This window comes from Neoarius graeffei, chromosome 7 (genome assembly GCF_027579695.1).
Source record: "Neoarius graeffei isolate fNeoGra1 chromosome 7, fNeoGra1.pri, whole genome shotgun sequence".
Taxonomy (NCBI): domain Eukaryota; kingdom Metazoa; phylum Chordata; class Actinopteri; order Siluriformes; family Ariidae; genus Neoarius; species Neoarius graeffei.
In genome coordinates this window covers 79,135,906-79,156,341 of record NC_083575.1, presented here as the reverse complement: position 1 = coordinate 79,156,341, position 20,436 = coordinate 79,135,906, and the positions used below count along the sequence as shown (strand labels likewise).

The window sequence follows — 20,436 nt, the reverse complement described above, 5'->3', positions numbered from 1 at the left end:
TTGCACGAAGATACAAGGTACAATTGCAATAGGAATGTCCTGTGTGTGTGTGTGTGTGTGTGTGTGTATATTTTATATATATAAAATATATAAAGCCAGAGTCCTGACTTAAAGCCAACTGAGAATCTGTGGAGGGAGCTGATGGCAAGGAGACCCTCCAACCTGAAAGAGCTGGAGTTCATCGCTAAAGATGAATGAGCAAAAATACCAGTGGAGACATGCAAAAAGCTGGTCAGCAATTATAGGAAGCGTTTGAGTGCTGTAATAGCCAATGAAGGCTTTTCTATTGATTATTGAGAAGGGTATGAATAATCTGACATGCCACTTTTTGTTCAAATGTAAATAAAAGCTGAGAAATACTTTTTTCCACAATGATGCCTCTTGTACGGTACATCGTCTTATCATCATCTGGGAGACGCCTGTGTCATTTCCAACCAAGAAAAAACTTGCTGGTTGAATAAAAGTAAGTCAAAATTTGCCAGGGGTATGAATAATTTCGGGCTTGACTGCGTGTGTATATATATTACACACACTGCACTTTGGTTAGATGAAATTGCATGAAGACGTGTCAGAGATGTGGGGAATGAGGGTGAAGTGATGACGAGACCTAGTTGTCATCTGTTATTGTCCTGAAACTGTAGCGTCATTATCCTTCACATTCGGTTCATTTCCTCTGACTTTATCTCTAATATCAGCAACCAGCAATATAAACATCAGTAATAGAGATTCAAAACCACAGTGCTATTGAATTCGCAATTCTGATTGGTCAGAGGGGGTTGATTAACGTTTTATATGTATTGAACATTTATGGAAGGAGTCTCCAGTGTCAGCTTTGGCTTTTCTGGTTTCTCGGTGACGCACCAAGCTGCGTTTTTGGGTCAAGAAAGAGATAAAAGAGAGGCTGGTGAGGTAGTAACTGTTTAGTGCTGGTGCAAATTGTTACCCTCACTCAGGATCTTTCTACTTTATTATTATTATTATTATTATTATTATCTTAATGTATTTTAGGACGCTATTTCTCCCTCAGTTTTCAACCAATCATCACCAAATTTCACATGAAGAATACCTCTGGGCTGAATTAAGTTGCTATGACTTTTGTTGCTGATCTGGATCACCGAACCGCAATGATCCATGAAAAACAGGCTTCTTTCCCTTCACTAAACATCACTCTCTATTTCTTGCCGTTCCGGATCTATAGGGTACAGTGACCAGATGTCCCGATTTGTAACAGCTAGCGCAAATCACTGTGACTTCAGCCACAGTCTCTATCTAGTTATTAATTTGTGCTAGCAGCGCTGGCGCAAATTGCGACTCTCACTCAGGATCTTTCTACTTTATTATTATTACTACTACTTTTTTTAGGACATTATTTCTCCCTCAGTTTTCAACCAATCATCACCAAATTTCACATGAAGAATACCTCTGGGCTGAATCACGTTGCTATGACTTTTGGTGCTGATCTGGATCACTGATCCGGAATGATCCATGAAAAACAGGCTTTTTTCCCCCTCACTAAGCATCATTCTGTGTCTCTTACCATTCTGGATCTATAGGGTACAGTGACCAGACGTCCCAGCTTGTAACAACTAGCGCAAATTACTGTGACTTTAGTCACAGTCTATCTAGTGATTAGATATTACTTACACACTGTATCGAGGATAAATGCCTTTCATACCATATGCTTGTGGATCCTCCAGAGGGTAAGAAAGTGTAAATAAAAGACTGATGGAATGTGACCTCCATTTTTATTACAGAATTACAAAACACCCATCATTTTTAATATCTACTTCACTTTCTGATACTCTAAAGTCCAACCTGAAGATCATCATCTGTGTCTGTATTACAAATGATCCATTATTTTGTCTTAAAGAATACAATCTTTGCACTCAGCTGTAAATAATCTAAACATCAAGTGTTCTTGATAAAGATGCGTTTATTTAAATCTGCCAATAAAAATGGCTTTAAATTTGGACAAATCTCCAGTAAAGGAAATAAAATTCTGTCTGTCGCATTCGAGTGATATTCAGAGTCTGGAGGTGTTTCAGCTCTCCTCTCACTAATCCTCTAAATAATTGAAGAGACCTATGAATAATACACGGAGGTAATAATAACCCTGACAGCTGAAGACCAACAACAGAAAAACAAAACAAATCACAACAATACCTGTCTGTCTGTAGGGATGGGCGTGTCCTTATCGATGGAGTTGTACTTTGCCTGAATGTTCCCCTGCAATAAGATTATGGATAGCTGTAAATAGGCGTGGAAAAAGAATGGACAAATAAATCAACCAAATAACATTTCAGACAAGAAATGGACACTGAATATGGAAATAGAAAACGTCTCGCATATAAATCTCTAAACGTGTACCAATTTATACCCATCTGTCCATCGAACTATCCATCCTTCTATCATCTACAGCGGTGTTTTTCAACCAGTGGGCCGCAAAGTGCCAGCTAGTGGGCCACAAATTTTTCTTCAAGTTTGAAGCCAAAGACTAAATAGTTCAGGAGGTCATTGTGTCCCAAACCCAGTAGCTGGTTTGCTGAACACTTTTCAAGTGGAATAAATATATTTGTGGGAAAATTAAGATGAACAAGCCTTTATTTTGTCACATTCCCCCTCTACATTTAACCCATGCGCGCACGCACGCACACTCACACACACAGAGCACGTGTGTACGTACACACACACACAGACAGACAGACGGCTATAAATATATATGTTTGTGGGTAAATTATATGGATATGTGATGCCTGCTGGAAGAGAAGAGCAGGGAGGATTGAGAATCGAGTGGCTGTCGTTTGATACCAAAACTTGTAGCGTCCTACCAACCATTGCAAAGACATGTACAAAAAGCCCAGAAACTCCTATTTATCTGGGCAAAAATGATACAGGATTTATCTTGTAGTGCTCTGATCCCCAGATCTTTAACCCAGCCACAAAAAAAAGTTGTACTCCTCCATGCTCTTCCAGGTTTTCATCTGTGTGTCCGTGCAGAACGATTTCTGCAGCACCAGGTAGTTTGAGATGTCGGGAACTCAACAGATGGATAATTTTCCAACTCATAATGAATAACTTTATTTAAACCCGATAAGTTTCTCAGCAGAGCTGGTGGGGTCGTGCATGTACAGACACAAATAATTACAAATACAAAAGACTAAAAATATACACAATATTTAAAAAAAACCTTAAAATCTGTTGATTATCTGTTAATTATCTTCACATTAAGTTAATTAATAGTATGCATAACTATTGTCTTTGTATTTAGTTACGGCTACAACAGGATCAAAATTTATTCTATTAATGTCAAATTTAGTGAGTAAATTTTTCTTTCATAAGAAAAATCCTCCTTTGTTAGTGTATAAGGATCTCATCCCACTGAGGGGTTTCTATATCTGCTTCTTTTGAGTGTACTTCTTTGTTTTAATAACTTGCTTGTTTGCTGAACACAAACATGGCAATAAGTTCTTGTGTTAATGGACCAGACTCCACTTTTGGATCATTAATCCCTTTTGACGGAGAATGATTCGCATGCAGGGTTTGGCTTCTGGCACATCCGTACAGTTTTAAATACAATACCTACAATCTAAAAATTTGTTTTTATTGCATTTATTTAATTCCCGGGGTGGCACGGTGGTGTAGTGGTTAGCGCTGTCGCCTCACAGCAGGAAGGTCCAGGTTCGAGCCCCGTGGCCGGCGAGGGCCTTTCTGTGCAGAGTTTGCATGTTCTCCCCGTGTCCGCGTGGGTTTCCTCCGGGTGCTCCGGTTTCCCCCACAGTCCAAAGACATGCAGGTTAGGTTAACTGGTGACTCTAAATTGACCGTAGGTGTGAATGTGAATGGTTGTCTGTGTCTATGTGTCAGCCCTGTGATGACCTGGCGACTTGTCCAGGGTGTACCCCGCCTTTCGCCCGTAGTCAGCTGGGATAGGCTCCAGCTTGCCTGCGACCCTGTAGAACAGGATAAAGCAGCTAGAGATAATGAGATAAGATTAGATTTAATTCCCATCTGTAAGAGGGAGTGATGTTCCACCCCATTAATAGAATAGATGAGCCAAAATAATTGGGGGTCTTTTTTTAATGGGCCTCGACAAGTATGAATAGGTGGGCCTTAAAGTAGAAAAACTTGAGAACCCCTGATCTACAGTATATTCATTTACCTTAAAAAAAAAAAGGGGGGGGGTCATTTGGATTTAAATAGGTAAATACTTAAGAGCCTTTGATTAGATGATTACTGCAGTGATTAAATGTTTCAGCTGGCAACATTTCTTTTAACCCTAACTGATGCAGTGAGTAGCTTCACATTTCATTAAAAAAAAAAAAAAATTGACAGTCGAACTCGTGACTATTTTGAATAGTGAAAGTAAGAGCATTTCCACATGGACAATGCAGTGAGAACTCACAGGACTGGGACTAAACAGCTGTGTGGCTGTAAGAAAACCACTTGCTATTGAGACTAATCAGAAGAAGAAGCTTCAATTTGCTAGGGAGCTGAAAGATTGGACTCTCATGTAGTTTGATGAGTTCAGATTGACCCTATTCCTGAGTGATGGGCGCATCAGGATAATAAGGGAAGCACATGAAGCGATGCACCCATCATGCATAGTGGCCTCTGTACAAGCCTCTGGAGACAGTGTTATGATCTGGGCTTGCTTCAGTTGGTCAGGTCAAGGCTCAACAACATTATGTGGCAACAAAATGAAGCCAGATGACTGCCTGACCAGGGTATCACATCAATGGATTTTTCTTCCCTTATGGCACGGAAAGACAATGCCAGGATTCATCAGGCTCATATAGTGAAAGAGTGGTTCAGGGAGCATGACCAATCATTTTCACACATCAGTCCTGACCTTAACCCCATTGAAAGTCTTTGGAACGTGCTGGAGAAGTTTTGAGAGTGTGCTTCAACTCTCCAGCCGTTAATACAAGAGCTTGATGAAAAATTAATGCAACTCTGGACTGAAATAAAATGTTGTGGTGCTGTATGAGGTTGTCGAAACTATGCCACAGTGAATGAGCGCAGTAATCTAAGCTAAAGGTGTCCAATGAAATATTAGTGTAAGCGACTTTTTTTTGGATAGGCAGTGTGTGTGTCTCCATTCAGTACACCTATCCACCCATGCATTTATCCATCCATCCATCCATCCATCCATCCATCCATCCATCCATCCAATGTACCCACCATCCCCCATTCATTCCTCTATTGTTTATCAATCCACTAATCTACCCAAGGTCATTTAAACCCATGTCAACCCATCTACCTATGCGTCTATCTAACCAGCTACTCATCTACCCATCTAACATCCATCCATTCAATACATCCATCCATCTACCCATTTATCCCTCTATCATCTACAGTATTCATCTCCACATCTATCCATCCATCTATATACCTGCCTACCTGTTTGTCTGCCTGTCTGTCTGTCTACTTGTTTGTCTGCCTGTCTATCTGTCTACCTACTTGTTTGTCTGCCTGTCTGTCTGTCAGCACATGACCATGTTGTTGTTGTTATTAGCTAAAACGCCAGCATTGACTGCAGCTCTTAAAGCACACACTGAGTTCCCTGCTCTCTATACACTTCACTGGAGTTTTCACACAAAAAGCCTCCACATTTCAGTTCGGCATTTTGCACTAATAGACGAAACACAAAATAAACACTTGGGCCACGATTTAATATTAACGTGCTAATTTGCATGCGAGATGAATTACAAATGACAAATTTATTACAAATTATAATTGCGTGTTGAGGGAGAAACTGTGTAAACACGAGTGCTAATTTCTTGCAAAACAGATTCCCAGAAGAGCCAAATCCAAATACAACACCGATTAAAGGTACAAGGTACAATGTCAAAAAAGAAAAAAATGGAAAAATAAAAAGAAACCCTGTCCAAAATACAATATGAATGCAAAACAAGAGTGTAGACATGAGTGTGTTCTGTTCATATGGTACCTTTCAGCTAGTCTGGTTAACACCAGACCATATCACAAGTGAAATATGGTCTGGAATCCGCCTATTGGATTTCTCGTAGGGGAGGTGTGGTTTACGATTGTCAACGGCCGTTTATTGGACGTTGCGAATGTCTATCATTTGGCGTATACGTAGCCCATGGCCAATCATGGCAGTTGTACCCAGTGACGTAGTTATGCTGCATTCATGTGCTATGGGAAGATGATATTTTCCAGTTGGGAAGTGGTATTTACCAGTGTGTTGTGTTCACATGCTTTTGTTGTTGTTGACAAATTAAAGATGGTGGACCAGATTCAAGTTAGCAATAGTTAGTTAGCTATCGTTAGCAATAGTGTCTGCTCTGGATAGGTAAAAACAAACCATAACAACACATTTTTAAAGGAAACGGATTTCTAACGTATTATATTACACTTGTTAATGACGCAACATTGCATAGACACAAAAAACTACCCACTAGTACTAGTAAAAAAAAAAAAAACTTTAGTAGCGTACAGTGCTTAACATTCAAGTGTCTTGTACCGCTCGCCGCCATGTTGAAAAGGTTAAAGTTCATCTCATCTCGGCAACTCGTGTATCAAAATTTTCTACGAGTTGCCCAGTGGAAAATACCACAAGAGGGGGCGTTCATGTGTGCTTTCCATGTCGGCGTTTGGTATTTACCATAATTCCCATAGCACATGAACGCAGCATTAGAGCGACGAAGAGGCGAAGAAAGACTAACGCCAAACGCTGTTCTTTTTTTAAAACAAACTTTCGCTCTAAACTATTCAGAACAGTGTATAAAGCTTGATCGAAAGTTTGGTTCGTATTGCTCGCCGCCATGTTAAATGTGATCCGTAAACAGTCCCAAATAAACTACAAGCGTCCGTTTGTCGAGTAATACGCGTCACCGTCTTTCCACCCCTCCCCACTCTCTGATTGGCTCCCTAACTCAGGCGAGCCTTTAGACCATAGTTTCCATGCTGTCTTTTCAGATCGGAATGATTGTGCAGAGCAGCATGGGATTTCCCAGGCTACCTTTCAGCCAGCAGGGGATAAAAATCATGAGGGAAGTTGATTTCAGAAAGCAAGCACACCTTGATGAAATTGCCAAAAGTACAAGTTTGTTAATAATCAAGGGCATAACTCTGGTAAAATTTGCCCAAATTAAATGAAATTTCAATCTGCGTATATCTGTTATATAACAAAGCCTTTTACCAAGTTTGGTGAAATTCCTCCACAAATTGTGAGAGGAGTTGATTTCAGAAGAACGTACACCCTCATGAAACTATCAAAATACAAGTTATTTAATCAAGGGTCAAAACTGTGGGAAAATTTTCACAAACAAAATTAAATCTCAATATGCGTATTATCGTAATATAACAAGGCCTTTTGCCAAGCTTCGAGAAATTTCTCCAAAAATTGAGAGAGGAGTTGATGTCAGAAGGCGAGCACACCTTCATGAAATTGTGAAAATACAAGGTTGTTAATCAAGGGACACAACTCTGGTCAAATGCGACCGAATTGAACGAAATTACAACATGCGTATTAACGACGTATACCAAAGAATCCTGCCAAGTTTGGTGAAATTCCTCCAAAAATTGTGAGAGGAGTTGATTTCAGAAGGAAAACACACTCTCATGAAATTGTCAAAGTATAATTTTGTTAATCAAGGGCTGTAACTCTGGTAAAATGCGACCAAATTGAACGAAATTACAACATGCGTATTACCGACATATAACAAAGAATCCTGTCAAGTTTGGTGAAATTCCTCCAAAAATTGTGAGAGGAGTTGATTTCAGAAGGTGAGCGCCCTTCCCAGGATGGACGGACATCGCCACGACATAATCCCCCTACGGGCCTTTCAGCCAACGGGGGATAAAAACTAGGCAGCATGACAAAAGAAATAAAGTTTTCTACTCACCTCGACGCCCAGTAAAGCAGCCCAAGTCAGTCCTCGGAGAAGAGGAGGAATATCCACTCTGGCTTCCTTCCACACTTGGTTCTTTTTGTATGGATATGCCTGAGGAGTGCACATTCAGAACACTGACATCATTTATATATATATATATATATATATATATATATATATATATATATATATATATATATATTAGTGCTGTCAAGCGATTAAAATATTTAATCGCGATTAATGTCGCGACTGTCATAGTTAACTCGCGATTAATCGCAATTTAATCACACATTTTTGTCACATGAAAAACCATTGTAATTCTCTTATCAGCATAAAAAAGTGAATGGGCTTGCTCACCGTTCGAACTACGGGGGTACACGGGGGATCCGAGATCCCCTGAAACAGACATGAGATCCCTTGAAAACATGATTTGGGAAATGTTGGGGGGGTCTCTAAAATATTGGCAAAATGATGTTTATTGACATAGCAATCGTGTGTAACGGGAAGCATTTGCATATCCGAAGTGAGCGCGCGATGGAGAGCCGCGCTCTGAGACAAGCGCAAGCACCCCCCAAGGGAAAATAAGGGACCCCCCCCGAAAATATCGGCATAGTTCGAACACTGGTTGTACCAATGTTTTTTTTTTTATTGCAGAGCATAACACGTCTTGTCACAGCCAATGTAAAGTGGGGCTGGAGCCGCCGATGGGAAAACGAAACCTAAGCCGAGCACCGTGGCTCTTCGGGGGAGGGCAGAGGACTCTGGCTGTGCGGGGCGTGGCATCATGTCACAGAGCGTTAATCTCGCGATAAAAAAATTATCGCCGTTAAAATTGAGTCAAGTTAACGCGTTAATAACGCGACATTTTTGACAGCACTAATATATATATATACATACACACACACACACACACACACACACAGGGTGTCTCAAAAAAATGTACTCACACTTTAACTGTCCCTAACATGCTGCCTTTTTTGTGTTGCAGGTGTAATTAATTAATCACAGCATGGACTTCTTTTTGTGGGGATATCTCAAAGACAAAGTTTATCGCACCAAACCAAGAACAATTGATGCATTGAAATTGGAAATTGAAAGACAAATGTCGCGATATTCCTAATGACCTGTTTCGTGACGTTTGCGAATCCCTTGGTGCGCGTTATCAGCGTTGTCTGGACAATAATGGTCATCAATTTGAACATTTGCGAACATGATTCTTCAATTACATTTGTCTTCTGTATTCGAAGCTATTCCATTTCACTCTATGTTCATAAATAAAGGTTTTCTCGTCATTCAAAGTGTGAGTACATTTTTTTGAGACACCCTGTATATATAAGCACACTGGAGAAGCCAAGTTATGAGAAAGTTTACAGAACTGATGCAGTGTGTGCGCACGCGTTTGAGAGTACAAAGACGTTATTATTATTATAACACCATTACATTACCGTAAATCAGAACACAGTTTTCTGATGTTTAATCAAAAATGTCTCTGAATTCATTTATTCTGAATTCAGTGTGTGTTTATTAGTGCATTTGTGTGTGTGTGTGTGTGTGTGTGTGTGTGTGTGTGTGTGTGTGTGTGTGTACCTTGAGGAGCCTGTCGAACAGGACGATGCGTGTAAGCTGGTACTCGGTGTCTCTCTCTCGGATAATGAGGGGAAGGCTGACGGCAGCCGAGAGCTCATTACTGCTGATGGACTGAGGCAGACAGGACTGTCTACACAACACAAACACGTCCTCATTTTATTATTATTATTATTATTATTATTATAATATTTCCTAATTTATTATTATTTGCCATTTAGTTGTTACTGATATCCAGGTCTTGATGTACCATATGTACTGTGTTGTTTATCTTCTATAACAATGCATTCTTTAGGAACAGGACATGTCTGTCTGTCTGTCTGCTTGGCTGCCTGTCCGTCCATCTATTGGCCTGACCATCCATTCATTCGCTCACCTGTCTGCCTATCTGTACCAATCTATGTACATCTACCCATCATTCTATCCATTTTTCGATCTGTCTGTCCGGCCATCAATTTTTGGGCAGTCTGTCTGTCTGTCTGTCGACCCATGTATCAATCTCTGACTACCCAGCCCTCTTTCTGTCTGTCAGTCTGTCCATCTTTTCCACCTGTTTGTGCTGATCATTCTATCCATCAGTCTGTCAATCAATCTTCTTAATTGTCTATCCATCCACTTTTCCATTTGTCCATTTCTTTGTTTGCCTGACTGTACATCCATTTTTTTTTACATCCATCCATCTACTCATGTTTCAATCTCTGTCTACATATCCATCTTTCTATCTGTCTACCCATTCGTTGTTTTATGGGTCCATCTGTCTGTCCATGTTTTAATCTCTCTCTACTGATCTTTCTATCAGTCTATTGCATTTATCTGTTTATCTGTTTAAACATTTTCCAATCTGTCCATCTTTCGAAATGTCAATCGATTCACCTTTTTATGTGGCTGGTTATTTAATACAGTTATCAGTCTCTCTCTGTCTATCCATCATTTAATTTGTCTGTCTATCCATCCATCCACGTTTCAGTAACTGTTTACCTATAACTCTTTGTCAGTCAGTCTGTCTTTTCATCTGTTTGTCCATCCATCCATGTTTCAAGCCCAGTTTACTCTATCCTTCTTTCTGTTGGTCGGTCAGTCAGTCTGTCTGTCCATCCGTCTATTCATCCCTGTTTACCTTATCCTTCTTTCTGTCAGTCATTCTATCTATCTATCTATCTATCTATCTATCTATCTATCTATCTATCTATCTATCTATCTATCTATCTTTTAATCCATCCATCCATATTTACCCCATCCTTCTTCCAGTCAGTTTGTCTGTTTGCCCATCCACTCATCCTGTTTACCCTAGCCTTCTTTCTGTCATTCTGTTTTTCTGTCCACTCGTCCATCTGTTTACCCTATCCTTCATGTTGGTCAGTCAGTCAGTCTGTCCATCCATCCCTGTTTACCCCATCCTTCTTTCAGTCAGTCAGTCAGTCAGTCAGTCCACCTATCCTTCTTTTTGTCAGCCAGTCTATTTTTTAATCTGTCTGTCTGTCCATCCATCCATCCATCCTTACCCTATCCTTCTGTCAGCCAGTCTGTCTATTTTTTAAACTGTCCATCCATCCATCCATCCATCCATCCATCCATCCATCCATCTTTACCCTATCCTTCTTTGTCAGTCAGTTTGTCTCTTTGCCCATCCATCCATCCATCCATCCCTGTTTATCCATCCTTCTGTCATTGTCTTTCCATCCATATTTACCCTATCCTTCTTTCTGTCTGTCAGTCTGCCCATCTGTCCATCCATCCCCATTTACCTTATCCTTCATTCTATCTTTTAATCTGTCCATCCATCCATCCATCCATCCATCCATCCATCCATCCATCCATCTTTACCCTATCCTTCTTTGTCAGTCAGTTTGTCTCTTTGCCCATCCATCCAGCCATCCCTGTTTATCCATCCTTCCGTCATTGTCTTTCCATCCATATTTACCCTATCCTTCTTTGTCTGTCAGTCTGTCCATCTGTCCATCCATCCCCATTTACCTTATCCTTCATTCTATCTTTTAATCTGTCCATCCATCCATCCATCCATATTTACCCTATCCTTCTGTCAGTTTGTCTCTTTGCCCATCCAGCCATTCATCCATCCCTGTTTATCCATCTTTCTTTCTGTCATTGTCTTTCCATCCATCCATCCATCCATCCATCCATATTTACCCTATCCTTCCATCTGTCTGTCAGTCAGTCCGTCCGTCTGTCCATCCATCCCCATTCACCTTATCCTTCATTCTATCTATCTTTTAATCTGTCCATCCATCCATATTTACCCTATACTTCTTTCTGTCAGTCAGTTTGTCTCTTTGACCATTCACCCATCCATCCCTGTTTACCCTGTCCTTCTTTCTGTCAGTCAGTCTGTCCCCATTTACCCTATCATTCTTTTTGTCAGCCAGTCTATTTTTTTAAACTCCATCCATCCATCCATCTTTACCCTATCCTTCGTCAGTTTGTCGTTTTGTCCATCCATCCATTTACCCCATCCTTCTGTCAGTCATTCTGTCTGTTTTGCCATCTTTCAACTTTCATTTTGTCTGTCTATCCATTTTTCCATCTGACTATCTATCCATGTTTCAATCTGTCTACCTACCCATCTTTCTATCTGTTAGCCTCCCATTTTCCCATCTGTCTATCATCTTATCATTCTGTCTCTCTACCTATCTTTCAATCTGTCTACCTGTCCCTCTTTCTGTATGTGTGTGTGTGTGTCCACTTTTCTTTCTGTCTCACGAATTACTGGTGTCGCTGCACTTTCAGTACAGGAAGATGTGATTAATGTTAAGGGAGTTCAGCAGAAAATAAAAGCAGGTTCTTACTCGTCTTCCAGCAGCGGGTAATATGCCTCTCCTGCTACATCCTTCAGCCTCTGAGACACAGAAATCAGTAGAAATCAAGTCTCAGCACCTCTGAACCACTCTAAATTAACTCTCTCTCTCTCTCTCTCTCTCTCCCACACACACTCACATTCTTGAGCTGACCCAGTGAAAGTGTCACAGTGGTGTCATCCAGCAGGAAACTTCGGTCTCTGCCCTGACCAAACGTCTCTCCATCATCTAAAATAAAACTGCAGAGAAGAAAAGTGTGTGTGAGAGAGAGAGAGAGAGATTAGAAGAACGGCTGAGTTAGCAATAGCGCTAACACTATTATAACTGCTGGAACATTTCCTCTTTTCTTTAATAGCGTTAAAAGTTTACTAAAACTATTTCACAACTTTCTCATCTAATCGAATTCACCAGCGGTGCAGAATTATTGGCACCCTTTAGGAAAACTGACATACTAAAGGACTACAGTAGAAAAGTTTGCATATGATTTATCTTAAACCACTGAACACTTGATTGCTCAAAACGGTTCTTTCTACAAGGAATGATTTCAAAAGTATTGGCACCCTTTTTATATTTAAAAAGAAACCCATATAGTGATCCCTTCTGCTTATAACAGAAGCAGGTCAAAGGCAACAGCAAAGTTGATGGAGACTGTAGCACTAGTGCTGTAGCTGCAGTCAGAATGACTGAATACAGTCTACAACATCGTAACTGTGTGTGCACGTGTGTGTGTGTGTGTGTACTTGGGCAGGGTGCAGACTGGAGGTTTGGACTGGATGATGCCTTTGTTTGTGAGCTCCTTCTCCAAGTCTCCTCCTGCCAGACACCACAGGTGATAAACTTCATCCACAGATCTCTCACTCAGGTAATCCTCTCCATCCACTGCACACACCACCACATGGACAACAATTAACAACAATAATGACACAGTTTACTCATATAGCACCTCTGTATACAATAAACAGCTGGATTTGAGGATTAATATACGGATTATTTTTTTCCAAATTCTTTTTTATAATATTCCAGAGCTTGGGTTTAAAGTACCAGTAACTAAAAAATGACTGACATTACATTTTCAGCCAGATTTTACGGCTGACCTAAACGTTTCTGGTTGCTGATCCGAGTGATTTGGCAGGAATGCACCGTTGGGTCAAAAATAATGCCAAGAAAATCAGTAAAAGACCGTTAAAATCAATTTTGAATATAGTCACAGGAAAACAGTCACATGTACATATCTGGATCTGCTATTTTATTTTATTTATTTAATATTGTGTAATGGGCGGCACGGTGGCGTAGTGGTTAGCACTGTCGCCTCACAGCAGGAAGGTCCAGGTTCGAGCCCCGTGGCCGGCGAGGGCCTTTCTGTGCGGAGTTTGCATGTTCTCCCCGTGTCCGCGTGGGTTTCCTCCGGGTGCTCCGGTTTCCCCCACAGTCCAAAGACATGCAGGTTAGGTTAACTGGTGACTCTAAATTGACCGTAGGTGTGAATGTGAGTGTGAATGGTTGTCTGTGTCTATGTGTCAGCCCTGTGATGACCTGGCGACTTGTCCAGGGTGTACCCCGCCTTTCGCCCGTAGTCAGCTGGGATAGGCTCCAGCTTGCCTGCGACCCTGTAGAACAGGATAAAGCGGCTAGAGATAATCAGATGAGATGAATATTGTGTAATATCCATGAAACTTCCTTATATCATAGTGTGGCTGAATACTCTAATCTGATTGGTCGGACAGCACGCATTACTTACGTACAACAGCACAGCCTCAATAGTACATCTAGCTGTAACATGAACGACAGGTTTAGATTAATGTGCCCCTTTCGAATTTTAACAATTATTCACCAAAGGAGAAGTGAATATCAGTGATTATTATACACACAGGACACTTTTTCGATGGAATAAAAACGTGTTCTATTCCCTTCTAGCAGGTTCCATTCATTTAGTTTGATAGCATGCAATATTGTTAGCATATCGCTTATCCTGCGTGTATTACATCACTCTACCCAATGGAGGATGAGCGTTGAATATGGTTTACGATATTGCATGGTTGTCAAGACAACATGACGTCATACATTGGAGACATAAAACTTCCGCGCTAGCAAGCGGCTGTGATAATTTGTAAACAAACGTGGCCGCTAGGTTTGCTTCGTTAAATACGGAAGATTTTGAGAGAATTTTGAAAGAGAAAGATGCGTTGAACACCCGAAAGGTATGTGTAAGTATAATAATAATAATAATAATAATAATGGCGGCATGGTGGTGTAGTGGTTAGCGCTGTCGCCTCACAGCAAGAAGGTCCGGGTTCGAGCCCCATGGCAGGCGAGGGCCTTTCTGTGTGGAGTTTGCATGTTCTCCCCGTGTCCGCGTGGGTTTCCTCCGGGTGCTCCGGTTTCCCCCACAGTCCAAAGACATGCAGGTTAGGTTAACTGGTGACTCTAAATTGACCGTAGGTGTGAATGTGAGTGTGAATGGTTGTCTGTGTCTATGTGGCAGCCCTGTGATGACCTGGCGACTTGTCCAGGGTGTACCCCGCCTTTCGCCCGTAGTCAGCTGGGATAGGCTCCAGCTTGCCTGCGACCCTGTAGAACAGGATAAAGCGGCTAGAGATAATGAGATGAGAATAATAATAATATTGGCTGTATTTTTTTTTTGTGGTCTATCAGATATATTCCATTCAGCTACTCGTCTCCAACTCGGTCAATATCAGACTAGCTGAATGGAATACATCTGATATACGCCACAAAAAAAAAAAGCCAGCCAATATTATTACCTTACCTGTGACGGAGTAAGCAGGGCAAAGTATTGTAATCAGTGCGGTTTGTTTGTTTGTTAACAGTCTAGCGCCTAGCTGGTTGCACGGATTGACTTCAAATTTTCAGGGTAGGTGGGCAATTGTCGGTAGATTACCTGATTAAATTTTGGGGATAATCGGGTCAAGGTGAAGGTCAAGGTCACCGGAAAGGTCAACCTTTCAGTCAAAATAACATTTTCCATTATAACTCAAAAACGGTTGCCGATAGACAGATGTTTACTACTATGAGCATATAGGAACTCTGATATCGTCTTTCATTTGGCACCATGATCTTTGACCTTGAGTGACATTGAAAGGTCAAACTCAAGGTCACGGATTTTCAGAGGGCTGTAACTTGAAAACGGCTGATGGTCGACAGAGATTTACCATTATCAACTTACAGGAAGTGCCATATGGGCTTTCATTTGGCACCATGACCTTTGACCTTGAAAGGTCAAACTGAAGGTCATGGGTTTTCAAAGGGCTATAACTTTAAAATGGTTCATGATAGACAGATGTTTACCGTTATCAACATATAAGAAGTCACATATGGGCTTTCGGTTGCCGTCATGACCTTTGACTCTGAAATGTCAAACTCAAGGTCATGGATTTTCATAGGACTATGACCTGACAGCCGATGATTGAGAAATATTCAACATACAGGTATAAAATAAGTGCTGCCGGGCGAGGTTTGTTTTGCCTGGCAACACTTGTTTAAATAATACCCGAGATGAAGTCGAGGTTATTGTTCACCGATATTCACTGAGCCTGAAGTGGATAATTGTTTCAGTATAAATACACAGGTGATTATTTAAAAAATAATAATCATATTAAAAAATAATTTATTTCAAACTTCAAAAGTGGCATGCAAATGTAATAACAGTGCAGCGCAGGCTTATCAATTATCTACGCCGACTCGCATAAAATACTTTGTTTTGAAATCGATAAAATAAATCACAATTCCACCTTACCTTTGAATAGTTTTAGACCAAACTTCATAGCGTCTTTAGTGCTTTTAAGAACAGCATTTTCTTTCAGAATTTGTAATTCTTCCTCACTTACGGTGACTAAGGCCAAGTTTACATTAGACCGTATCTGTCTCGTTTTCTTCGCGGATGCACTGTCCGTTCACATTAAAACGCCGGGAAACGGGAATCCGCCAGAGCCCACGTATTCAATCCAGTTCGTGTCTGGTCCGGTGCTGTGTAAACATTGAGAATACGCGGATACGCTGTGCTGAGCTCTAGCTGACGTCGTCATTGGACAACGTCACTGTGAGATCCACCTTCCTGATTTGCTGGCGTTGGGATCTCACACACAGCGGCTCAGTCCCGAATCACTGCTCGTGCGCTTCACTCGCGCGCTCTGTGAGCTACGCAGGGCCGGAGTGCGCACCCTCCAGAGGGCACTCGCTGTTCAGGCCGGAGTGATTTGGAGTGCAGGAGGAAGCGCTGAGCCGCACTGAGGTTTATTTACACATTTCAACCTCCTTCAGGCGCTTAAACTCAGTGAGAACATAAACATCACAGCCAGGTGTGTTTATTTGCTGGAGAAGGTGTTCGCTTGCCATCCTTCCACTTGCAAGTGGTGAGTGACTTGCGCATGCCCGATATGCACTGGGATCATGTGACGTGCCGTCTAATTAGTCATGTGATTAGCGTATCCGTGTATTGGCGTTGCTGTGTGCACGCGAATCGTGTATTGGCGTTGCTGTGTGCACGCGAATCGTGTATTGGCGTTGCTGTGTGCACGCGAATCGTTTTAAAAACGTTAATCTGATGATCCGCTGATTCGAAATAATGTAAACAGGGCCTAAGTGATCACATTTTGCCGAGTCGCTCGAGGTGATTATCGAGAAATAATCCGAATCTCTCAACCAATCAGCGTGCATGATTTACTATAAATCATCTCCATATTTATACTAAAAACTATGTTTGTATAGTCACAACTCATACACAGGAACTTGTACAATGGACACTTGACATAATCTCAGACTAAAAATAAACAGATAAAAAATGTGTTGTTTAACAAAGTAAAACATATTGCTGTTCAATATGATATTTTTAGGAGACATTTATTTCACATTTATGGAAGGCGTCTTGTCTGTAAGTATTTCATAACAGAGAGATCGCACCTGGTGAGGGAACAACTGTTTATCTCAACCATAACGTCGGTGAGAAAAGGAACTGTTCCAAAACATTAAATCTAACTATAAACCATTAGAATATCCAACGTGTCATTCATTAAAACAGGGTTTCTGCAGGCTTGAACAAGTTCAATTTAAGACTTTTTAAGACCTTTTAAAGACCATAACAGGTTAAATTTAAGATTTATGCCGCACAAAAAAATAAAGAAAATTGGGAGAGCCTGAATTACTTTCAAAATAACAAAATTTATTATCATTCACCAATGAACTCATTACATCCCCAGGGTGCGCGCTTGCATTAATGAGGAACTAAGTTGCAGTGGAGCCAAAGACATCCCGCAAATCACTTGAGGATGAGGCATTCGATTCCGTACGGTTTGTGTGTTGTAACGTTACAGTTCGCATGGAGTTAGCTGATACACCGTCTCGAGATGTGCTTGGACCTGACAACGGTGAACAAAATTGAGTGATGGCATGTGATTGTTGCAGACTTTTATGGGCAGCCTGGTGCTTCTCCGCTTTCGCGTGTGATTCCAGTGCCTTTACACCCAGGGTGCCGAGTTTCAGTGTTCTTTTGCACAATGTGCAGTACGCCTCAAACGGATTGTTTGGTACACGTTTTAACCAGTCTACGAAATCATTGCGTTCAAGCCAGCAGTCGTTAAACTTGCATTTGCCCATTTTGCTACAAACCGTGACAATCTCCCTCGCTTCTTTTAGGCTCTACTGTCTAAATGCGCGCGTGCCATGCCCTGTGCATCACCATGCCAACCGGGCTAGACGCCGGATTCCACTGTGTCTCATTTGTAGTTTGCAGCGTAGCCTACTGATACTAAGTAGGCCTAGCCTATATGACTAATTATGAATATCACCAACGCATTTAACAAAAAAAAGCAAATGGGGTAAATGGACGTAAGGATTTAAGACTTCACAAAATTACATTTAAGACCTACAATGCAAAATATGCTCGTATTTTAGACTTTTTAAAGGTCCCATGGCATGAAATTTTCACTTTCTGAGGTTTTTTAACGTTAAAATGAGTTCCTCTGACCTTCTTAAGTCACCCCAGTGGCTAGAAATTTCATAATGTGTAAACCAAACTATGCCCAACATTTGAGAATGGCGCGTCAAAACGGCGCATTGATAAGCTCTTCCCTTTACTACGTCAGCAAGGGAGATGATCCCCACGCCCCCCCTCTGGATTCCCACCCACTGTATGAATTGCCCCGCCCAGTTGTAGTGAGGAGACCATAGAGGACACAACAACATGGCATCACCTAAGCGAGCGAAACATGGAAATTGCGCTGTACATGGATGTGACAACACAGAAAAGAGTCTGTTTTTACTGCCGACGGGAGAGCCCCTGAAGACGCAGTGGCTTAATTTTATTTACTTCAATAATACGCCGTCGAGTCTACCTAAGACGGTGTATGTTTGTCGGAAGCATTTTCCTGAGGAATGTTTCCACAACTTGGGACAGTACAGGGCAGGTTTTGCACATCAACTGTCACTGAAGCCTGGGTCCGTACCAAGCATCCCTGCCGCATCAGCAACAAACACCAAACAAGTAAGTGTATAACTGTTAAGTCGTTTTGCCGTGTTTTAAAATCGGTGTGTTTGCAATGGCTACATTAGCTGTGCAGCTAACCGCTTCCTGCGGTTAGCCAGGTACTCTGCGCTACCTCTGTTATAATAGCCAATCAAAACAGTTTTTACAAAGACACCCACATTCTTAAGTCACTCGTTCATTTTATTTGTTTGTTTGTTCAGTAAAAACCCAAACATTTGTTGAATTTATTTTATTTCCTCGCGTCGCACCTTAATGACGTGGCGCGCGGTATTTTTCCCTGATTCTGGGCCGGGGTGTTGTGAGTGGCAGAGCAGCTCCATCGCTGTGATCCACTGAAAGTCAGCCCTAGATCCAACCTTTTGTCGGGAGCCAAGGTCGCGCGGGCGGCCCTCCAGTGGCACCGGCCGCCCGTGGAGGCAGCGGTTCTCCCAGGGGCGAGTAAATGGCAAAGTCCCCACTCCTCCATGGTAAAACTGCTCAGTTTTACCATGGGCCTCAGGCTGAAAAAAACCCGACAAAGTCCCAGTTTTACCATGGGCTCGAGTTGTACCATTTTTTTAGACAGGGCGGACGGACCAGGGCATTCGCCCGCCTGGCCGTGCCCGACGAGGAGCGCTCTCGGCCGGCTTGGGAGGCAGACGGCAGCCCCTCCCCCTCCCCCCATGGCACGCCCCCACCCTCTACCCTTCCCCGCCTCCTGCTTCTCATTAGCAAAACAACGCACTGGGAAAAGCGCTGAAATGGGGCTTTCTTCCAGGAGGCTATATCCACGTTCCGAGGGTTCATTTCGAGAAAGGCTGCGGATATAACATCCGGAAACCTCCACGAGCCCATTTAAAGGATCAACAAACCACCATGCCATGGGTCCTTTAATGCCTTAAATTAGGATTATCAAAGTTTAGACTTAAGACTTTTTAAGACTCCGCGGAAACCCTGTAAAAGCCAAACATTTACAATGTTGGCAAATCACTGTGTTATAAAAGAAATAACACACTCCAGACCGTGATGTTTCTTTCTTTCTACAAGTTACAAACGTCTCCTCTCAGAAACCTTCCTGATTTCTGAGAAGTTCTTCGCTCTTAAATAACAATACAGTTTTAAATTTCTTATCCAGTCAAAGCTGCTTTTACAACCCCAAATCAGAAAAAGTTGGGATGGTAAGGAAAACGCAAATTAAAAAAGAGAAAGCTGTGATTTCTAAATTTACTTTGACTTGCATTTCATTACAGACAGAATACACCCCAAGATATTTCATGTTTTGTCTGGTCAACTTCTTTTCATTTGTTAATATACGTCCATTTCTGCACTTCAGACCTGCAACACATTCCAAAAAAGTTGGGACGGGGCAATTTAGGGCTAGTAATGAGGTAAAGTAATTAAATAATGATGTGAACAAGTGATTGTAATGATTTGGTACAAAACTAGTCTCCAGGAAAGGCCTTGGTTTTGAGGAGCAAACATGGGCCAAGGATCTCCAGTTGGTCAACAAATGCATGAGAAAACTATTGAAATATTTTAAAACAATCAATGTTCCTCGAAGAAGGACAGGAAGGGATTTGGATATTTCACCCTCTGCGGTGCATATCATCATTAAATGACTCAAGGAATCTGGAGGAATTTCGGTCCGTAAAGGACAAGGGCGCAAGCCTAAGCTGAACACCCGTGATCTCTGATCCCTCAGACG

At 41.6% G+C, this 20,436-nt stretch overlaps 1 protein-coding gene across 1 annotated transcript in view; it reads right to left on the bottom strand.

Moving 5' to 3' along the window:
* tbck (TBC1 domain containing kinase) overlaps positions 1-20,436 on the bottom strand; it is a 297,287-nt gene that overhangs the window by 182,025 nt on the left and 94,826 nt on the right. The window contains exons 11-16 of the mRNA XM_060926464.1: positions 12,997-13,135; positions 12,396-12,495; positions 12,248-12,297; positions 9,447-9,576; positions 7,872-7,970; positions 2,164-2,226 (exon numbers count right to left, since the gene is read on the bottom strand). Of these exons, the coding sequence (XP_060782447.1) occupies positions 2,164-2,226; positions 7,872-7,970; positions 9,447-9,576; positions 12,248-12,297; positions 12,396-12,495; positions 12,997-13,135 (581 nt within the window). The remainder of the gene's footprint in view (positions 1-2,163; positions 2,227-7,871; positions 7,971-9,446; positions 9,577-12,247; positions 12,298-12,395; positions 12,496-12,996; positions 13,136-20,436) is intronic.